General features: G+C 45.2%; 1 protein-coding gene across 1 annotated transcript in view; it reads right to left on the bottom strand.

Annotated features, from left to right (window-relative positions):
• The window catches only part of PDLIM1 (PDZ and LIM domain 1), a 49,287-nt gene extending 29,150 nt beyond the window's left edge, over positions 1-20,137 (bottom strand). The window contains 2 exon segments of the mRNA NM_001315778.1: positions 2,274-2,425; positions 19,988-20,137. Of these exon segments, the coding sequence (NP_001302707.1) occupies positions 2,274-2,425; positions 19,988-20,083 (248 nt within the window). The 5' untranslated portion in view covers positions 20,084-20,137.

A 20,517-nucleotide genomic window follows, 5' to 3' on the forward strand; every position in this document is an offset into this window, starting at 1 on the left:
GGGATTCCCAAGCTGCTGGCAATTCTTCTGGTCTCACCCTCCCCCATCATGCTCTGTGACGCTGACCCCAGCCACACTGGCCTCTGCCACTCCTGAGCAGGCCTCACACCACCCTCCCTCTGCTCAGAATGGAATGCTCTTCTCTATCTCCTCCACTGTTCTTTTTTTTTTTTTCTTTTAGGGCATATGGAAGTTCCCAGACTATGGGGTCGAATCAGAGCTGTAGCTGCTGGTCTAAGCCACAGCCACAGCAATGTGAGATCCGAGCAGCATCTGTGACCCACACCACAGCTCATGGCCATGGCAGATCCCCAACCCACTGAGCGAGGCCAGGGATCGAACCCTCATCCTCATGGATACCAGTTGGACACCATTCTGGATTCAAAACAGATAACCAACTTGTTTGTGAAGCATGTCTGGACCAAATAAAATGATGCCTCCTTGTCTGAGGAGAATTTCTTTGTACTAATCACACAGCAACTCTCACAATGTCATCACAGTTTTCATGAGAGTATCTTTTTTTTTTTTTTTTTTTTTGTCTTTTTAGGGCCACACCCATGGCATATGGAAGTTACCAGGCTAGGGGGCAAATTGGGATCTGTAGCAGCAGGCCTACACCACAGCCACAGCTACACAGGATCCGAGCTGCGTTTGCGTCCTACAGCATAGCTCATGGCAATACCAGATCCTTAACCAACTGAACAAGGCCAGGGATCGAACCTGTGTCCTCATGGATGCTAGTCAGATTCGTTTCTGCTGAGCTATGATGGGAATTCCCACTAGTGTATCTTTTTTGGTTTTGTTTTGTGGCCATGCCTGTGGCATGCAGAAGTTCCCGGGGCCAAAGATGGAACCCAAGCCAGTGACAGTGCCAGATTCTTAACCTGCTAGGCCAACAGGGAACATTGTGTATTTTTCACTTGTCCAAGTAGATAATGTTTGTACTTATCTTTGAACTGTCAGAACGCTTAGCGCAGGGCCAGATATAGGAAAGATAGAGCTGTTTAGCTTGCTGGTAAATGGATCCCAAAAATCAATTAAACTATGAAAGAATTAATGTTAAAGGAGAGGATTTGGACAGAGATAGAAATGGACACAAGCATGAGGGGTAAATGTGCTTTTGAGGGTTTAGCAGTAACATGGTGCACCTCCACAGGGTAGGGCTCCGAAGTGTACAAGATGTTTTGACATCCTGCCTCACACTTGGTCCTCCTACCAGTCCCGGGGCACGAGGTAGAAGAAAGTGATAAGCGACTTCACAAATGAGAGCAAAGGGATCATGATGAAGAAACGTGTGAGTTAAGGTTAAGGAGACATTAAAGACAGATTATAGGAGATGAGAAAGAAGGATGTGAACTTGACCTAACAGGAAAGAGGGAGCCATACAGGCTGAACCAAATCACTTCCAACACCATGCCTTTGCAGGGCCCCTTCCAAGACAATATGGAAGAAAAATGGGAATTCTGCCGCAATGACAACTTCCAGTGCGTTCCCCTCATCTGTCAACCTGTTGAGAACATCCACCCCAGCTCTCCTTTCTTTTTTTTTTTTTTTTTTTTTGGCTTTTTAGGGCTGCACCTGCAGCATTATGGAAGTTCCCAGGCTAGTGGTCGAATTGGAGCTGTAGCTAAGGTCTTCACCACAGCCACAGCAACACAGGATTCCAGCTGCATCTGCGATCTACATCACAGCTCACGACAACGCCAGATCCTTAACCCACTGAACAAGGCCAGGAATCGAACCTGCATCCTCATGGATGCTAGTCAGATTTGTTAACCACTGAGGCATAGGAACTGCCCCAGCTCTCCTTTCTTGAACTTTTAACTTACACGAGGCACTTTATCTAACGTGCTAAAGTCTTTCTCTGTTACTGTAAACTCCTGGTGCAGCACCCATGGCTCAGTGCAATGTGGCAGGAGCAGCATCCTAAGTAGATTCTCCACTGTTTCCAGGAAGAATGTTTCACTTCATTATACCTGACAGTATGTAACTGTGGTAACTGATTTCACTTCTTCCAAATTTTGGTCAGTTGTGTTAGATCAAGTGAAAATTCAAATATCTGAGGGAAAGCTGCCCACACTGTGAGAAGCACTGTGGACATCAGAGAGGAAGATGAGCAAGCTGAAATTCCCACTGCCAGACCCTGCCGCCTGCCTACAGTAGATATAGCACTGAGTCAGTGGGTGCAGGGGATTCTGAAATCGGGGAGACAGGTCTGCCCACGAGCAGCTTCCAGTCAACCAGAAATGAGTGAGCATTTCCACGGGCCTCACCTGGCTACCGTGAGAGTCATGTTGTCTGTGCAGCCCTTGATTTTGTTCTGAGCTTCCAAGTGGGTCATGTTGCTAGTATTTTCCCCGTCAATGGCTGTGATTACATCTCCAATACATAAGTTAGCTATCGCAGCCTTGCTCCCGGGAGTGACCTGGAAAAAAGGAGAGAGCAGGATAGTCACTATTTGTCTCTAAAGAAACCACTGGGTAAGTTACCACCAGCTTAAGGATTCACTGATATGGATCAAGGCATTTAAAAAGGAAAGAGGGCTGAAATCCCAATTATTGTTTTAAGAGTAACAATCCTTATGGTTAAGTAAAATATTATGGTTTACAAAGAGTCCCTTTCTATGTACCATCTCGGTGCTTCCCGACAATGATCTTGTGAGAAAAGAAGGCACATATCAGCCCCCATGTTAGAGATCAGGAAACTGAGGTTTAGAAAGATTTGTGACTTACCTGGGATCACCCAGCTAGTACACTGCTGTATTACTAGTCAGCCAACTAGTATAATACAGAGCCAGGACCTAAAATAAGTCACAAATTAAACACACACACACACACGCACACATATACACACATAACCTGGAGAATATTATGTACAAAAATCCTATTTCTATAAAAATGTTAACAATTAATGTTATTTACGCACAAAAAAAAATTGAAACACTGCACACCAAACTGTTCAGTTTTACATTTCTATAGTGTTTTGGGTTTTGCAATGAGCTTGAATTACCTTGTAACTGAAAAAAACAATATATATATATATATATACACACATATATATTGATTTTGGCATATGGAAGTTCCTAGGCCAGGGGTCAAATCAGAGCTACAGCTGCCAGTCTACGCCACAGCCAGAGCAACGCCAGACCTGAGTCGCATCTGCAACCTATACCACAGCTCATAACAATGTCAGATCCTTAACCCACTGAGCAAGGCCAGGGGATCGAACCCAAATCCTCATTGGGTTCGTTTCCACTGAGCCACAAAGGAAACTCCAAAATATTTTAAAATATGATAGGATACTGGTTCATTTCCTCTAATCCAGGAAGTTGGCTATTAAGGTCAGGCCCTACAGGTGGCTGATTTTCTACTCATCAATGCTTCTAAAGCCAGTGATTCCAAATCTGTTGGGCCACCAATGCCTGGGGGAAGCCAGCCAATGACCGCAATAGGTCACCAAATCCATCTGCTTCCTGAGCATTCCATTCGACCTGAATAAATATCATACCTCATGCAAAGATGTACAACTATTTTTTCAAGCGAATACAGACAAACTCATTTTGGAGTAGTTCTAACCTCAGAGACATTTTTTTTTTTACTACCAGGTATTTTCTTAAACCAAGGTACACTACAACTAGGACTCTCATCCCAGGGTCAGTCCATGATTCTGACATTAAAAGATCTTCCTTGACAGCAAGTCCAAGAACCCTCCCCACCACCCCGGGAGCAGAGTGGTGATAACACATGCAGACTCCCAGCACCCACAGGGTTCTGGCCTCACCTGGGAGAAGGCCCTTGACTCCCAGAAGCCCAGTGAGGAAAATCTTGTGAACACTCGGGGGTCTCCTTAAGGCTGAACCCCAGGTAAGAGGCCCTTCAAGGTATCAAACCAGGACACAAGACTCATGTCCTGAGCCTCCATACCTGACGCAGTTTTCAGCAGCCAGTTTCCAATCAGCCCTCGCCGAACGGAAAACACTGACCCTTCTGAGGTGGCTGGTGCGATGCTATGGTCATGGTCCATCCCCCCCTCCCCAACCATCAGCACCCTGATCCCACAAAATAAGGGGTGGATGACTTGCTCCTTGAGATTCCTTCCGGTTCAGACATGCTATGACTTTATCAGGCAAAACTCTCCCGGAATGTAACAGGATGTGGAAACCAGCGCAGGGACCTTGACCTCTTAACCTTCCTTTCTGGCTTTCCCATCATCTGTTTACCAGAGATCTGGCCTTTAGAAAACGAAAGCCTCCAATCCAAGGTTCAGACCTTCTTCTCACGCAGCCACTGGGAAAAGACATTTTATACAGGCAAGTGTAGGCCACTCTCCTCTCTGTCAACTTTGGGGAGTTGGCTCTGAGTCACCCAGGACATGCAGTAAAAACAAATTCCTCTCATTTTCTGCCCATCCTCCTAAGGAGACTGAGCTGGTGTGACTTCATGTATATTTCGCTTTTTCCAAAACAACACAGACCCCTTGTTTTAAAAATGGCCCTAAGCATCAGTTTGTTTGGGAAAAGCTATGGTTCTGGGTTGGCAAATTTTATCTCTAGAGAAAGTGGCCTGATTGAACTCATTTATCATGATCAACTCTCACAGCATTAAAGTGAAGGCCCTGTGGATAAAATCCAAAATCACTGTTGTGGAGTTCCCGTCATGGCGCAGGGGTTAAAGAATCTGACTAGGAACCATGAGATTGCGGGTTTGATCCCTGGCCTTGCTCAATGGGTTAAGGATCTGGCGTTGCCGTGAGCTGTGGTGTAGGTCGCAGGTGCGGCTCGGATCCCGTGTTGCTGTGGCTCTGGCGTAGGCCGGTGGCTACGGCTCCGATTAGACCCCTAGCCTGGGAACCTCCATGTGCCCCAGGAGCAGCTCAAGAAAAGACAAAAAAAAAAAAAAAAAAAAAAAAAACCAACAACAACAACAACAAAAAAATATCAGTGTTGAGGTCCCTAAGGATCATCCCCCCTCAAAGTCCTAACTACAGGGGCCTTCCTTCCTTCTTCCCACCTCAGGGCCTTAGTACTTGCAATAGCCGCACCCTAATTAACCTCTAGGCCTAAATGACTCTTCTCATAGAGGCCATTCCTGAGCTCTAATCTAAATTAGATCTCCATCACCCCTTTCCTACACTCTCTTCTTCATGGCATTTGTCACATTAGGTTTGTAAATCTCTTTTGTGGGTTCGTTTAATGCTTGAGAGCCTACTAAACAATAAGATGTGTGAGAGCAGGAGTTTGTCTGCCTTTTTGCACTGTGGTATCCCCAGTGCTTCCCACAATGACTAGCACATAGTAGGTGTTCAAAAAATATCTGTCCAGTGAATGCCTGAATTCAAAATAGACAGTACTGTAAACTACATAATCACGCTGCTTCATTTCATATGCTTTTTAAAAATGACTTCTCCAAAAGGAATCAATCATTTTCCCCAGCATCACTATCCTGGAATAAATGAGACCACTCACAAAACTAAAATGATGAGGTGGGGGGCAAGGGGAGGGGCTGCAAACAGCTTGAGAAAGTGGAAATAGAAGTTTCTTTTTACTTTCATATGCTCCGCTGCTAAGAACTCTGGAATTTCCAGCATTTGGTTCAAACTGTCTTAGAGGCGAGGCATTTCTGCTAATCCCGACAGATCCTGGACAAGCTAGAACCAGTCTTAAGAGCCCTGCGTCTGAGTAATCAAGGCCCAGCCATACCATTTTTTGGTCTGATTTTTTCTTTTAAGCCAAAGTAATGGGAAGCCAAAGGAAATCTCAAAAAGTCACAAGACAGCATCAGTAGATGGGACTTGGACAGAATCACAGGTAAGTAGATTGAGTCCACATTCTTTTAAGAGGTATCTATTTCTGGGGGGAAAATGATTTTCAACAAATTATGAGATTTGCCTTTTACAAAGTTCTTTCACATACCATCTCCTATTTGAGATAATAATAATGATGAGCTCATCATCAACATGTAAGATAATTTTACAGGTGAAGACATTGAGACTCAAAAAAAGTTGTGACGGATTCAAGTTGACACAGCTAAAGGTTGGAGCTTAAACTTGAAACCAGATCTCCGTGTTCCAAATTCCATTCCCTTTCTGCTTTACTCCAAGGCCCACTGTCAAAGCCAAAGAGAAATCCAGAATTGAGGAGACTCATCTGCTGTGGCCTTCAACACAGGGAACTGGAGTGTCACAAACTCCTACCAAGGCCTGGGGGCCCCCCCACCATCCACCAGACACCCACCTCCATTGCTCTGCACTGAGCCAGGGCCAAGTAACAACCCCCCTAATGAAATACTCAAATCAGAACTGAAAAGACCTCAGGAGAAGGCCTGTCTCTAACTCTGGTTAGCTCCCATCTTGGATGGAGGACTGCAATCCTTACTGCACACTAACTATTCATTCATAATCATACCAATATCCATCAGTTAATGAGAGTTAATTATGTGTCAACACAGGTTAAGTGTTTGGCAAGGGTTAATGGACCAATTCTCTTGCGATGCTATCAGGTAGCCAACATTATTTGCATCATCACAGATGAGGAAATGGAGCAACAGGGGTTAAGTAGTTTGCCTGAGGTTACACAGCTGGTGAGTGGCTGGTATACCACACGGTCTGTTCTAATTTCCTCCCAACCATCAAATTCCATAAGAACCAGCTCATGATGGAGTCAGCTGAAATCCTATACTCTCACCCAAGTAAGAGGACCATTAACTCAATGGACATCCTCAAAAACCCTCTTTCAGATTTCTTTCCCAGAGACCATACAACTTGATCACACAACTCTCTCTGCGTGGGAAATAAATGGGGTTAGGCGCAATCTCCAGGAATAAACAATCTGCCATTTTCTGTTGAATTCACCCATGTCTCCCTCATTCTTTGCCCCCGCCCCAGGCAGACATTTGCTCAGAGGCCAATCTGTACCTCCAACCTGTACTACAAGTTCCTAATGAATCTTTTTTTTCAGGGCCACAGATGCAGCATATGAAAGTTCCCAGGCTAGGGGTCGAATTGCAGCTGTAGCTGCTGGCCTATACCACAACCACAGCAACACAGGATCTGAGCTGCATCTGCCACCTACACCACAGCTCACGGCAATGCCGGAACCTTAACCCACTGAGCAAGGCCAGGGATTGAACCTGCAACCTCATGGATAGTGGTCGGGTTCTTAACCTGCTGAGCCACAGTGGGAACTCCCCTAATGCATCTTTAAAGTCTGTGCATTGCTGCCAGACTTGTGAGCACATAAGAAGGTCAGAGAATTTCACTTCTAAATGATACAGAACAGGACTATGAAGTTGCTCCCCTATGTTCTTCGATTTACAGCTAAATAACTGAATATTGCTGTTAAATAGAACTGAATGCATACCCACAGGCTACAACAAATGAAGAGATAACGTGCCTTCTCCGTATTAAGGCATGGGTCTGTTTTATCCCTCCTCTGTACCTCCTTCTTCCTCTCATTCATTCATTCATTCATCAGACATTCCTTAAGCATACTCTGAAAGAGTGTAGCTTACTGATTAAGATGTGGTTTCTGATGTCAGATGGCCAGGGTTCAAGCACCTGTCTCTGGTGCTCGTGAGTGAAGGATTCATTCTTGAGCGGGATATTTCACCTCTGTGTGCCTCACTCTGCTCATCTATGAAACAGGGATGATAACAGCCCTGGCATCAGATGGCTGCTGTGAGAATTACATGAGATGGTGTAGGCAGGGCACACCGGCAAGCTCACCACCTCCTGGGGCAGACAGGTACGTACCACAGCTGCGGAGTGCCGTGCTAGAAACTAGTAAAGAGGTAATAGGAGCCTAAAGGTGGAATCAGGGAAGACTCCTTGGAGGAGGTGTTGTTTAAAACTGTGCAAAGGTACTACAGGAGGCAGGAAAGAGCCTGCTGACTTATAGGAACAGCATGTGGACTGGCATGGAGAAAACACAGGAAGTGAAGGCAGAGGAAGGGGATGAGTCGGGAGATATAAACACAAACCAGGCTGTAAGAGTTCTGTGGTTTTTTTTTTTCCTAACAAGATTGTACTTTATCTGGAAAACAATGGGGGAACAACAAGGGATTTAAACATAGCCTCTGACTCAACTGCCCAGTTACTGCCAAGAATTAACCGCTGAGCCTTAGGTCTGCTGAGGCTAAGATGACTGTATTTGACAGACATATTCTCAGGGCAGTTGAGAGAAGTAGATGCATTCAAGGAGATCAACCATTCAGCTTCCAGGCCAGCCACTGTGAGGCCAGCTTACCCTAGAGGACTGATCAGAAGGCACTTCCACTTAAAAGTACATGTTCCAATGACAGCTAAATGGAGTCTTTTTAACTCCTTAGGCTCAAGATTGAAAGCTGGAGGCCAATGAAATGAATCTAACCTACCATCTTGGCTTTTCAAAATTTAAATTGTGGAATTCCCGCTGTGGCTCAGCAGTTAATGAACCCGACTAGTATCCATGAGGACTCGGGTTTGATCCCTGACCTTGCACAGTGGGTTAAGGATCTGGCATTGCCGTAAGCTGTGGTGCAGGTCGCAGACACAGCTTGGATCCCATGTTGCTGTAGTTGTGGTGTAGGCTAGCGGCCTATAGCTCTGATTGGACCTCTAGCCTGGGCATCTGCATATGCCACAGATGCAGCCCTAAAAAGCAAAAAAAGAAAAAAAGAAAATTTAATTGCTCTGCTCCCTTTAGCTGAGGCACACTCTCCACTTAGTCACAGCTCTCACCACACTTCACGGCCCCCCACACAGAAACCTGGGACCAGCTGTCATTTATCATCATTCTTGTAGCTATTCATTTAGTTCTTCCACTACCTCACCCTCAAGTCAAAACTCTTGTATGCTGCCTCCTAACCTTCATGAAAAATGTGCTTGTGACCACTGGCTTAGTTTAAAAGTTATATAAGGAGTTCCCACTGGGGCCCAGTGGTAACAAACCCAACTACCATCCATGAGGATGTGGGTTTGATCCCTGGTCTTGCTCTGTGGATTAAGGATCCAGCGTTGCTGTGAGCTGTGGTGCAGGTTGCAGAGGAGGCTTGAATCCTACACAGCTGCAGCTCCGATTCAACCCCTAGCCTGGGAACTTCCATATGCTGCATGTACAGCCCTAAAAAGACAAAAAAATTAAAATAAATAAGTAAAAGTTACATAAAGTAAGATTACACATAGAAATGTTTTATGGCTAGTTCTACAAGACAACTAGGTCGGCCCAGGACAGAAACCTCTTTTCCCATTTCATTCTCAACAGTGTTCCAGTCTGGATGACAAACTGTACTGCCACTCTTTTGACAGAGATGGGGATTTTAACCAAATACTTGTCACATAGTTTAAACAGTTCTGACTCAGAGTTGTTGGGGTTTTTTTTTTTTTTTTTCCTCTCAAGGAAAGGTTCTCTGACTTACCTGTGAACAGAAATACCTGTCCATTTCTTGAGTGTTTAGGGAACACTGTTAACCCTTGGAAATGGCATTTAAACTTCAGGCCAGAAATTGGCCCAGCTCACCAGCAACTCAGGAGGAAACTGACATTTGCAACGATGAGCCAGTGGTTCCCAACTAAGGTAATCAACAGAGCCCCTTGGATTTTAAAAATAAACAGACCTCTAGCCCTACTTCAGATCTACTGAGAGGGTCTACATAGTGGGACCAAGGAATCTGTACCTTTGTAAAGCTTCCCAGAAAATTCCAATGCTTACTTGCTAGGTTTGGAAACCTCCAGGAAGATGATGGTCCTTTCCCCCGAAGCACTCTCCTTGAACAAAGTTATCAAGTAAACAAAAATACTTAAACCCTAAAATCTCAGCACCTCAAAAACAACTTCAAGGCTTACACTCTTGCTAAGGTACATAGAACTCCCTTAAAAGAAACACCAACTAGAATAGTACTTTTCTATCTCTTACCAAAATGGTTAAAAAAAAATTTTTTTTAAGCCCCCTATACTGTTGGTCAGCATCCTTGAAGATGCCATATAAATGGAAGCAATTTTATTCCAGATATCTAAATAACTCAACATGGTTTTTATTTTACTTCGGCCAGAAAACTCACAGCTAAATGTAGTGTGCAATTACAGAAACCACCTGATTTAAAGGTCCTGGCACATCCTTTTTTCCTCTCTGTTCCAATCTTTTGTTAAGTCTTCTCTTTTTTTTTTTTGTCTTTTTAGGGCTGCACCCACAGCATATGGACCCCCAGGCATATGCACCCCCAGGCTAGAAGGCTAATCAGAGCTGTAGCCACCGGCCTATGCCACAGCCAGAGCAACGCAGGATCCAAGCCGCATCTGAGACCTACACCACAGCTCACGGATCTTTAACCCGCTGAGCAAGGCCGGGGATCGAACCTGTAACCTCATGGTTCCTAGTCAGATTCGTTTCTGCTACGCCATGACAGGAAATCCCTTTTGTTAAGTCTTCTGATGCGTGTTCTTGTGCTTGAAATTTTGTAGTTATGTATTTTGCTATTGCAAATCACCTTAAATCCATTTTACAAGTTGGATATATTAATTAAACATGAAATAATGATAGTTTAGCACTTCTAACATCACACAAAATCAGACTGGGATAAAGAAATTTGGCATTCAAGTTCAATCTCAGTGCCATCCACCTTTAGGGACAACCTCCTCTGAACTACTGGCTGTGTCAAAAGTATTCAGGTATAAATTTAAAAGACTCTGGGCTGGGTGACAAAGCAGAGCCCAGCCCCGCAGTATGCCATTTAGATGTGGAATTTGAACTCTCCTTAGTCAGACTTCTGACTCAATTTGTTTGTGGGCCCAGGCTATGGCACAGGCTTTGAAACCACATCATAGCCACATAAGATGTATGAGCCTATGCAAGTTGGCCTGAAAACCCCCAGAATGTTTCAAAATGTTCTTGGTTACTCTATAACCATTTTCTCAAGAAAATGAGGCAATAAAGTAATTGAGGTACTTGTAGCTGAGCTGTGCCTTGATCCAGCTTCACTTCACACTCGGTGCAAACAGAAGCTGTTAATGCTAAGGGGTGGCCCATCAAAGAGACTTTTTGCCCTCTTAGTCTCAAAGACCAACTGTCATTTCTTAGGAATATAATTCAAAAACATATAGCAAAGTAGAATAACCTAATTGATTAAGAAGTCATCGGTCTCTCAAAAGTCCCATACAAGTCCCTCTGAACCCCATGGGCTTTTAAACAGTCCCAATAACAACCACCCATAACCCAAAGCCTAACCCTTCACTAAACATAACCTTGTGTAGTTACTCTATGTCTGAGTTTCTTCATTTAATAAATGAAACTTCTAATAGTATCAACCTCATTCATTGTTGGGAGGATTAAATGAGATCACATTTGTAAAGGGTTTAGAACAATGGCTGGCCCATAATTAGCACACAATACACAGCAGCTACCATTAGTATTTTTTTAACAGTACCGCTGTATCTCCACACCTTCTATGTGTTAGCCATAGCGCTACACTCTCTCTATACATCATCCTCATCTGTACCACAACCTTAAAAGACAAGTACTATTATTATCACTTTACAAATGAGGGCACTAAGGTTTCAGGGGCTAACCTTGCGCAAAGTCATACAGCTAATACACAGACAAGATAAGGTTTGAACCCAGATCAGGCTTCAAGACTTCATTTTCCCACCACACCAAGATGGCTTTAATTCTTGACTTGCTGGATTAAAAATAAAGCAGAAAGTACAGGAGTTCCTGTTGTGGCTCAGTGGCAACAGACCCAACTAGCATCCATGAGGACATGGGTTTGATCCCTGGTCTCCCTCGGTGGGTTAAGGATCCGGCATTGCCCACCATGAGCTGAGGTGTAGGATGCAGATACAGCTTGGATTTGGCGTTGCTGTGTCTGTGGTGTAGGCCAGCAGCTGTAGCTCCCATTTGACCCCTAGCCTGGGAACTTCCATATGCTGTGGGTATGGCCCTAAAAAGCAAAAAAAAAAAAAAAAAAAAAAAAAAAAATTAAGGCAGAAAAGTACAAAGCAATGACATCTACGTAGTTCACCATGACATGGTAATTTGATTTTTAAAATGCTATGTGAATGAGGAATTCTTCTGTGGTGCAGCAGGTTAGGGATCTGTCACTGCAGTGGTGCAGGTTTGATCCCTGGACCCAGGGAACTTTCACAAGCTGCAAGTTTAAAAAAAAAAAAAAAAGCCACATGAATGGGAAAAAAATCCAGTAATTTTTGCAGCAAACTGTTAACAGTGTTTACCTCTGGGAGGTAAGACTAGAGAAAGGCGTGGTGAAGGCTTTCACCTTGGGCTGTCCACATTTTTATATGATTTGATCTTTTATAACAAGCACAAGGGTTTTTATGCAAGCTTTTTAAATGAGGTGTAACACGAATAGAGAAAAGTACATGAATCATAAAAAAAAAAAAAAACAGCTAGACGGATACTTAAAGAGCACCCATGGATTCTGTGCCAAATAAAAAGAACATTTCATGACTTCCAAAGCCCCCTCACGCTCCTCCCCATCACCAACCTCGTGGCAAAAGTTTCTGTGATCCTGACTTTTAACATGATAGATTAATTTTGCCTGATTAATTTCATATAACTGTAAAGTGGCATTCCACTTTGTCTGACTCATTCCTCACAACATCCTGTGTTCCTGTCTGTCTCATCCATGTCATTGTGCATGGTTGGAATTCCTTCACTAACATTGCTGCAGTGTTTTACCACATTATCTATATGATATAAATATACTTATTTATATACCACCATTTATTTTTCCAGTCCACTGTTAGACATTTGCATTGTTTTGAGTTTGGGTCTCTAGTGAAGAGCGCTTCTTTGAAGATTCTTTTTTTTTTTTTTTTTTTTTTTTGCTTTTTAAGGGCTGCACTGCAGCATGTAGATACTCCCAGGCTAGGGGTCTAATCAGAGCTACAGGTGCCAGCCTACACCACAGCCACAGCAATGCAGGATCCGAGCCACATCTGCGACCTACACCACAGCTCATGGCAAAGCCAGCTCCTTAACCCACTGAGCAAAGCCAGGGATCGAACCCACAACCTCATGGTTCCTAGTTGGATTGTTTCCCCTGTGCCACAATGGGAATTCCTGCTTTGAAGATTCTTGACATATCTTTTGGACATGTTTCTATTGAGCATTTAACTTGAATTTGGGGGTCATAGGGTCTGGTCATGTTCAGCTCTGGAGGTGTACTTTTTATAATTTTTTAAAAAGAAGTGGATATAAATCATTGCTACATCACCTGAATTTTACAGATAGAATTTTTCTCTATCTGTATGCATTTGACATTTTTATCCTATATAAGTCACTTCTATGTCCTTATTTTCTTATTTTACATGAATAGTCCTACCTATTAAAATTAGGCCAAGTTCTTGATCAAGAACCTGACCTCCTACAAGACCAAAGTGTTCTTCAGAAAGTCGTTTTTCATGTTTATGGCATTTATGAAGAAGGCAGGGTACTACACATGTGAAAATACACTACGGACCTCAGTTAAGGACAAGCTTTCCAGGGCACCTACTACGGCACTAGTGATAGTATCGATAATCACACAGGGTGCTGAGTGCAATAGAGAAATTACCTTTTTCATCTTGGGTTTATCACGGGTACATTTTGTTCTGGTCTTGGCTCAGCTGCCACTTCCAGGCCCACCCGTCTGGGCAAGATGGATCTGCCTACTCTCTGATCATCTTCATTTGCCACAAAAACTACCCCCAAATCTCCTCCTGACCACACAGCAGGATTTTCTCTGGCAAATCCTCCAGCTCCTCTGCCATTCTGTTCTTCCCTGTCCACATGGCCATGGCATGCCATGGTTGGACTGTCATCTCTTCCAGATGGAGCCATGGTGTCTAGCTTTTCAGGAGGAACAGGAAGGGGAGATGCTGCTCTCTGCTAGGCTCTGAGCTCCAGGAGCACTCGGGCTGAGCCACAGAGCAGCTGGAGGCCAGCCAGCCAACCCCATGGACACACCGGACTCTGGGGTGACGATCCTGGGAGAGTCCTACCCCTCGTGTTGATGCCTGAACCACCATTAGCCCTTCTCAGAGCTGGGGGCTGGGTAATATTTGGCCAATGAAATGCTGACAGTTATGGCTTATCAGGAGGCAGAATAGAGTGGTTAAAGCTGGCCCATGAGTCAATCTGCCTGACTTCAAATCCCAGCGATTCAATTTACTGTGTGTCCTGTGTCTCTGTGTCACGGGTTGTAGGAAGCAAAGAACATAATGCAAGTGCACACCTAGCAGAGCAGGCACTCAAAAATATTAGCTGCTATTAAAACATTATTAGGACAAAGAGGTAAAGGCCATGGGCTATGAAGCCAGACTGCTCAGCCAAATTCCAGCTCTGTCACCCACTACTGTATAAGGGCAAAGTACTTAATGTTTCCATGGCTCAGTTTCTTCATCTGTAAAATGGGCTTCTTAATTGCATCTCCCTCACAAGATACTGGTGAGGATTACTGAAAGAAGATATTAAGCACTTAGAACACTGCCTGGAATATAAAATATCTTATATATAGTTTAACTATGGTCATTGTTGTAAGCCAATCAAATAAGTATTTTTCATACAGATCTTTCAAGTATAAACGAAGGCACTTGTAATTAACATAAGAGTCATTTGGGCACAGATACAGATGAATAACACGAATTCCTCTGAAAACATTTCTGAATTTATAATACATTTTCTCAATCAACTGGTGATTGAAAGTACAACTAATGCCATAATGAGAGTCTGAGACACTTTTCAACAAAAAAATGGGCCCTCATATTCCCAGGGTACAAAATTATTGGCTTGCATGCTTATTATTTTATTTTATCTTCACGGAGAATTGAACCCCAGACAAGGCACAATGATATCCCCGGGGTCATGCAGTATGGTGCTCAAGACTAGAGCTAAGCCTGAGTCCCTGCTCTGGACCCTGTAAAAGGTACACTGTAAAACTGTACAGAGGTTCTGGCAGCTTCTCTAGGATCTTCTCTGAGATGTACTCAAAGTCAAATCATCCTTTAAAAATTAATTTTCTGGAGTTCCCATTGTGGCTCAGCAGTATCGAACCAGACTAGTATCTGTGAGGACAGGGGTTCAATCCCTGGCCTCGCTCAGTGGGTTAAAGGATCCGGCGTTGCCATGAGCTGTGGTATAGGTCACACACACAGCCTGGATCCCACATTGTTGTGGCTGCGGTGTGGGCTGGCAGCTCAGCTCCGATTCGACCCCTGGAACTTCCATATGCCACGGGTGCAGCCCTAAAAATACAATAATAATAATAATTTTCTGATATAGCCACTTTTGCTTATTTTTAATGAGCCTTTACTTTTTCTTTCACAAAGAAGTTCCATCATTGAAAATTTTTATAAATTCAAATTACCTGACCTACAGACACGGAGCTTCTCCTCTGTAAAAAAAAAAGAAAAGAATATCCAGGTCCCTCTCCTCCAGGAAGCAATGGCAAGTGACAGCTTAGGGACTGAGCACAGCTTGGAAGCCAGCCCTAAACTAGTCTCAGCACGAGAGCAATTCTAGGTGCTTTTCCCAGTCCTGCTCAGACTAGAAAAGTGACCTCAACAGTTAGATGATAATCTCCTCTCAATCATCTCTCCCATTGCAATACCTTAACACCATTCCTCTCAGCTCTCTCCTCCTCAAAGACAAGCCAGCGAGGTTGGCATCCAGGAGTCTGGGTAAGGGGCAGGGTCTCCGGTCAGAGGGATATAACATGGCTTGGTGAATTTCAAGCTGGTAAATTCAAGCATTCACTTCCATGCTCTTCCCTGTAATCCATCCTCTTCCTCCTCTCCTTAGATGAGCGGGAGCAGCTAATATTTCCCAGGTGATCAATTGCACAGAATGTGGGAGTAGAGAGCAAGGGCCATTAATGCATAATGGACCTTTATGGAAAATTCTCGTTTTTCACAACATGACAGATAAACTCTGTGCTTTTGACCTCAAGGACACCATGTAAACCTAGTTGAGTCTGGAAATAACACTCTTAAAAATCAGAAAAATCAGAGTATCCATTATTAAGCACCCCTTAGGATACCTGAGTGAAAACCAGAGACTCTTAGCAAAGGCCTCCCCAGGACTCAAGAGGCAAATGAGCAATTCCTCCTACCAAGGGCACCCCCTTATCTCTGGCCCCACCCCTTCCTGTCTTTAGTCAGTTGCTGGGACAGAAAAACAGTCAACATAAACTCAGCAGCAATTTTGGCCTGGGTGTGGATTCTCTGAAGGCTTCCCTTGAAAGCAACTAGAGGAAATAAGAAATTGGCATGGAAATGAAAAAAAAAAAAAAAAAAGGAGATAGACAAGTGTGGATTTAGAGCAGGAATTGATAGTGAAAAAATGTCAGGGGACAATTGCAAATGTGTGCCTGCATCATCAGGGAGTCCAAGGTAGAGGCTTAAATGAGAAACTGGGAAAAGGAAGAAAGATAGTTTATGTCCATTTAAAGTTGGAGATCTGCACTGAAATTTTAACTTTATTACAATAACACAGAGGAAAAGATTGAAGAACAAAAGCAGCTGTTCACACACACAAATGTGTTGTTTGATTTCCTCCAGAAACTGGCAAAATTAAGCTCTGGTGTTCAGGATGCATATTTGGGGGATAAAACTATAAACTAGAAGGTAATTACCAGAAATCAGCATAGGGTTATGTGTAATGAGCTGCTGGGGTCCTTGCAATGTTCTGCTTCTTTTTTCTTTTTTTTTTTTTTTTTTTTTTTAGGGCTGCACCTGCAGCATGTGGAAGTTCCCAGGCTAGGGGTCGTGGAATGGGAGCTGCAGCTGGCCTACACCACAGGCGCAGCAACGCGGGGTCAGAGCCGCATCTGCTTGTAGCAACACCAGATCCTTAACCCACTGAGGCCAGGGATTGAACCCACATCCTCATGGATGCTAGTCGGTCCATAACCTGCTAAGCCACAATGGGAACTCTACAATGCTACAATGTTCCGTTTCTTGATTTGGGTGGTAACACTACAGGTATGTATTTTATAACCATTTGCTGTGCTTTTATGACTATTTATTTAATTTCACAATTTAAAAAAGAAGTAAAAAAGTTAAAAAAGGAAAAAGAAACAATTTCAAGTACACAAGATTACAGAGTAATATTTGGGAGCTTAAATAGTTTAACAAAAGACTGGAACCACTACCAGAACAATTCAATTCATGCAAGAGAAAGCAAACATAGTCATTCAAATAAAAGGCACTACTCTCCTAGCCTAATTTTATGGTTTGCTTTGGTGTGGAGACTCAAAGTCTGCCTGTACACAAACATAGCAAACTGATCTGACCAGAATGATAAACGCAGCATGCCTACCAGCCAAAAGGTGTGTATAACTTACTAGATGCTCACATCTCCTCACTACTCTTCACTGTTTACAGAGAAATCTCGCATAATTTAACTCACAGCCAATGGCTAGAATTATCCCATTGCAGAGATTAAAAAAAAAAAGAAAGAAAGAAAGAAAGAAAGAAAGAAAGAAAGAAAGAAAGAAAGAAAGAAAGAAAGAAAGAAAGAAAAAGCAGCCTCAGATAGTAGATAGCTCACCCCAGGTAGAGCTCAAGTAAGAAGCAGAAATCAGACTCACACCAGATCTGAGACAGCCACCTCAGAGACCCTTTATGACAACGATTTTCCCATCCCCAGGAAGTTAGGAGGCCAATGATTTTTCCACATGGAAATAATGAGATGAATAAACAGGTAAATTACTGTTAGCAAGAAAATGTCACCGCCTGAGTCACTTTCACTTTTCTATTAAAGCACCAGCCAAGGGCATCATAAAGATTAGCTTCCCTCAATAGACCATGACAACCTTGAGAGTGGAGCTGTGTTTCTCATTTGGGACTCCAGGGCTTTGCACGGTTTCTAGAATATGCTATATGGTCATGAAACATGTGCTAATAAATAAACAAACATACGAGAGTATAAACTAATGAGTTCATAGTATTGTGTTTTCTACTCCATACCATCATTCCTGCACAGTGCCACTTGCATTGCTTTTAAAAGCATCTCAAGGAGTTCCCGTCGTGGTTAAGGAATCTGACTAGGAACCATGAGGTTGCGGGTTCGATCCCTGGCCTTGCTCAGTGGGTTAAGGATCCAGCGTTGCCGTGAGCTGTTGTGTAGGTCACAGATGTGGCTCGGATCCCGCGTTGCTGTGGCTCTGGTGTAGGCCAGCGGCTACAGCTCTGGGAACCTTCGACCCCTAGCCTGGGAACCTTCATATGCCATGGGAGCGGCTCAAGAAAAAGGCAAAAAGACAAGAAGAAAAAAAAAAAAAAGGCATCTCAAACGACTGGCAGTAACTGCCCTTTTAACAGATGGCCAATATATATATTCTCCAATTCTTAATTCTTCAATGTCATACATAAATTCCGAAGTGGAGAGGGCTGACAGGTTAATTATAGACACAAAGAGCAGGGACAAATGCACTATGAGGTAAGCGAATCTAAATGTGACTTCCCTGGATAAGCATTTATTAATAAGCCTGTAGAGATTTACTGGGCACAGCCAGGTTCCGCTTAGTGCCAGGCTTGGGGGCGGGGTCCAGATTTGGGGAAGGCACAGTTTCTGCGCTTGAGGAATGCTGCTGGTGGCTGAGAAGACATTGTGTACCTGCAAGAATAATCAAAGAGGTCCCCATGGGACAGCAGGTGAAAGATGGGGAGAAGATAGGGCCTAGGAACTGAAGTACCTGCCCCTTTTGGGAGCGGGATGGTCACAGAAGACCCCATCACACCACTAAGCCCACCTGGAAGGAAATGCAGTTGGGGCCATCGCTGGAGAAAAACCGAAGAGGAGGCCCCAGCTCTTTTCCTCCTGCACCTCTCACCATATTCTTTCAGGGGCTGGAGGCAGGGACTTAAGTCAAAAAGACCCTTAGGGATCTTCCCCTTCCCTCTCTACCTTCCTACTCCAAGAAAAAAGAATGTTCAAATGGCTGGGAAGGCAGGTCTAGGGTCACCTTCAGCAAGAGGATAAGCCTAAGAATGAAATGAGCGGCCTAGCAAGGTGTGGACACCAGAGGGCTGTTTGCTCCTTTCTTTCAATATTTCTTAGCCCCTCTCTAGGTGTCACAGTGAATGTGGCAACTCTCGGTGGGGCATTAAACTTCCCTTTAGCCCAGATTAGATGATCAAAGCCTGGGCCTGGAAACACTGAGCCTGGGTCTCCCTTGGGTTTCTGCTTTATTTAGGAGTGATGGATCTGGTCATCTCTGACTGAACCTGGGCCCTTCCAAACAGAGGAGGGCCTTCCAAAAATTTTTCAAGCACCAACTTCCCTCAGACGCACCCACACAAGGTGGGAACCCCACCCCTGGGGGAAAAGGGCTGATCGATTAATAATCCCGAAAAGGAGTAGACTATCCAACAAGGTTTTTATTCGGGTTGGTTTTTTTCCAAAAATCCCACCATTTCTCCAAAAGACATTAGAGAGGTGAAACCTGCTCATGGATCAAGTCCAAAGAGTAAGAAACTAGTTGTTTCGATTGCTGTATTTAAAGTTAATATCACTAGCCCACCCATTCCACTTCATTTTCCAGGTCGTTCCTGCTACTTCAAACTACTTTCTGCCACTCTGCGGCTTCTGAAGAACGGGGAAGTGCTATCTCCCAGCGTGCGGCATCTGCGGAGATCCTCGGCCCCTGGATCTCTCCGCCCCTCGCCGGCTGACAAAGCGCATCCACACACCGGCCATGCTTCCGGGGCGAAGAACGAAAACTGCCCCCTTCTTTCCCGCGAACGAGGTAAGTAGATGCTCTGCAGCCGGCAGGCTCGCCCTAGAGCGCGGCGTTAGGCAAGGGCGGCGAGAGCCGCGGGCCCAAGGCGCGCGGAAAGCGCTTGGCGCACCTGGCGCACCTGGATGCGCCCGGCAGTCCCGGCTCGGTCCCAGGCTCCCAAAACCGCCGTCTCCGCCAGCGCCTGCCGGGCCCCCGCCGCCCCAGGTCCCCTCCAGGACACGCCACTCCCCAGCCTGGGATGGCCCTGCTCCCCTCGCGTCGCCGGCTGCTCTTACCCGAGAGATGGCGAGAGGCTGCTCGAAGTCCTTGCCCCCCACGAGACGGAAGCCCCACGGCCCCGGGCCCTGGAGAACAATTTGCTGGGTGGTCATGGCGCGGTGACGGCGGGCGGCGACCCGAGCGGACAGACCTGGCAGGAGGCAGAACGGCGCGCTGGGCTCCCCGGCAGCTGTCGGAAAAAGAGCGCGCGGCTTGGGCCCCGGGAGCCTGGGGCGGGCGGGAGCTGGGCGGGAGGAGGGCGGCGGCGGCTCCGCCCAGGTCGCGTCGCCGGCCGCCCGCCCAGCCCGTCCTCCCTCCCGCGGCCCGCAGCCGCACCCCGCCCCGCGTGCCCGCCGAGGGCTCCCGCCGGGAGTTAGGCAGAGAAAGCCCGGGGTCGGGTCAGGGGAGGAGTGGGGGCTCGAGATCTCAGCAGCCCCGCCCCGGCCCCCAGCGCCACCTCCCTGCCTTCCCACCTGCCACCCGGCTGCGCTCCCAGCCCCGCCGCAGGCGCCAGGTGAGAGGCCGGCAGGTTCGGGCGACCGCGGAG

This window comes from Sus scrofa, chromosome 14 (genome assembly GCF_000003025.6).
Source record: "Sus scrofa isolate TJ Tabasco breed Duroc chromosome 14, Sscrofa11.1, whole genome shotgun sequence".
In the NCBI taxonomy this organism is placed as follows: domain Eukaryota; kingdom Metazoa; phylum Chordata; class Mammalia; order Artiodactyla; family Suidae; genus Sus; species Sus scrofa.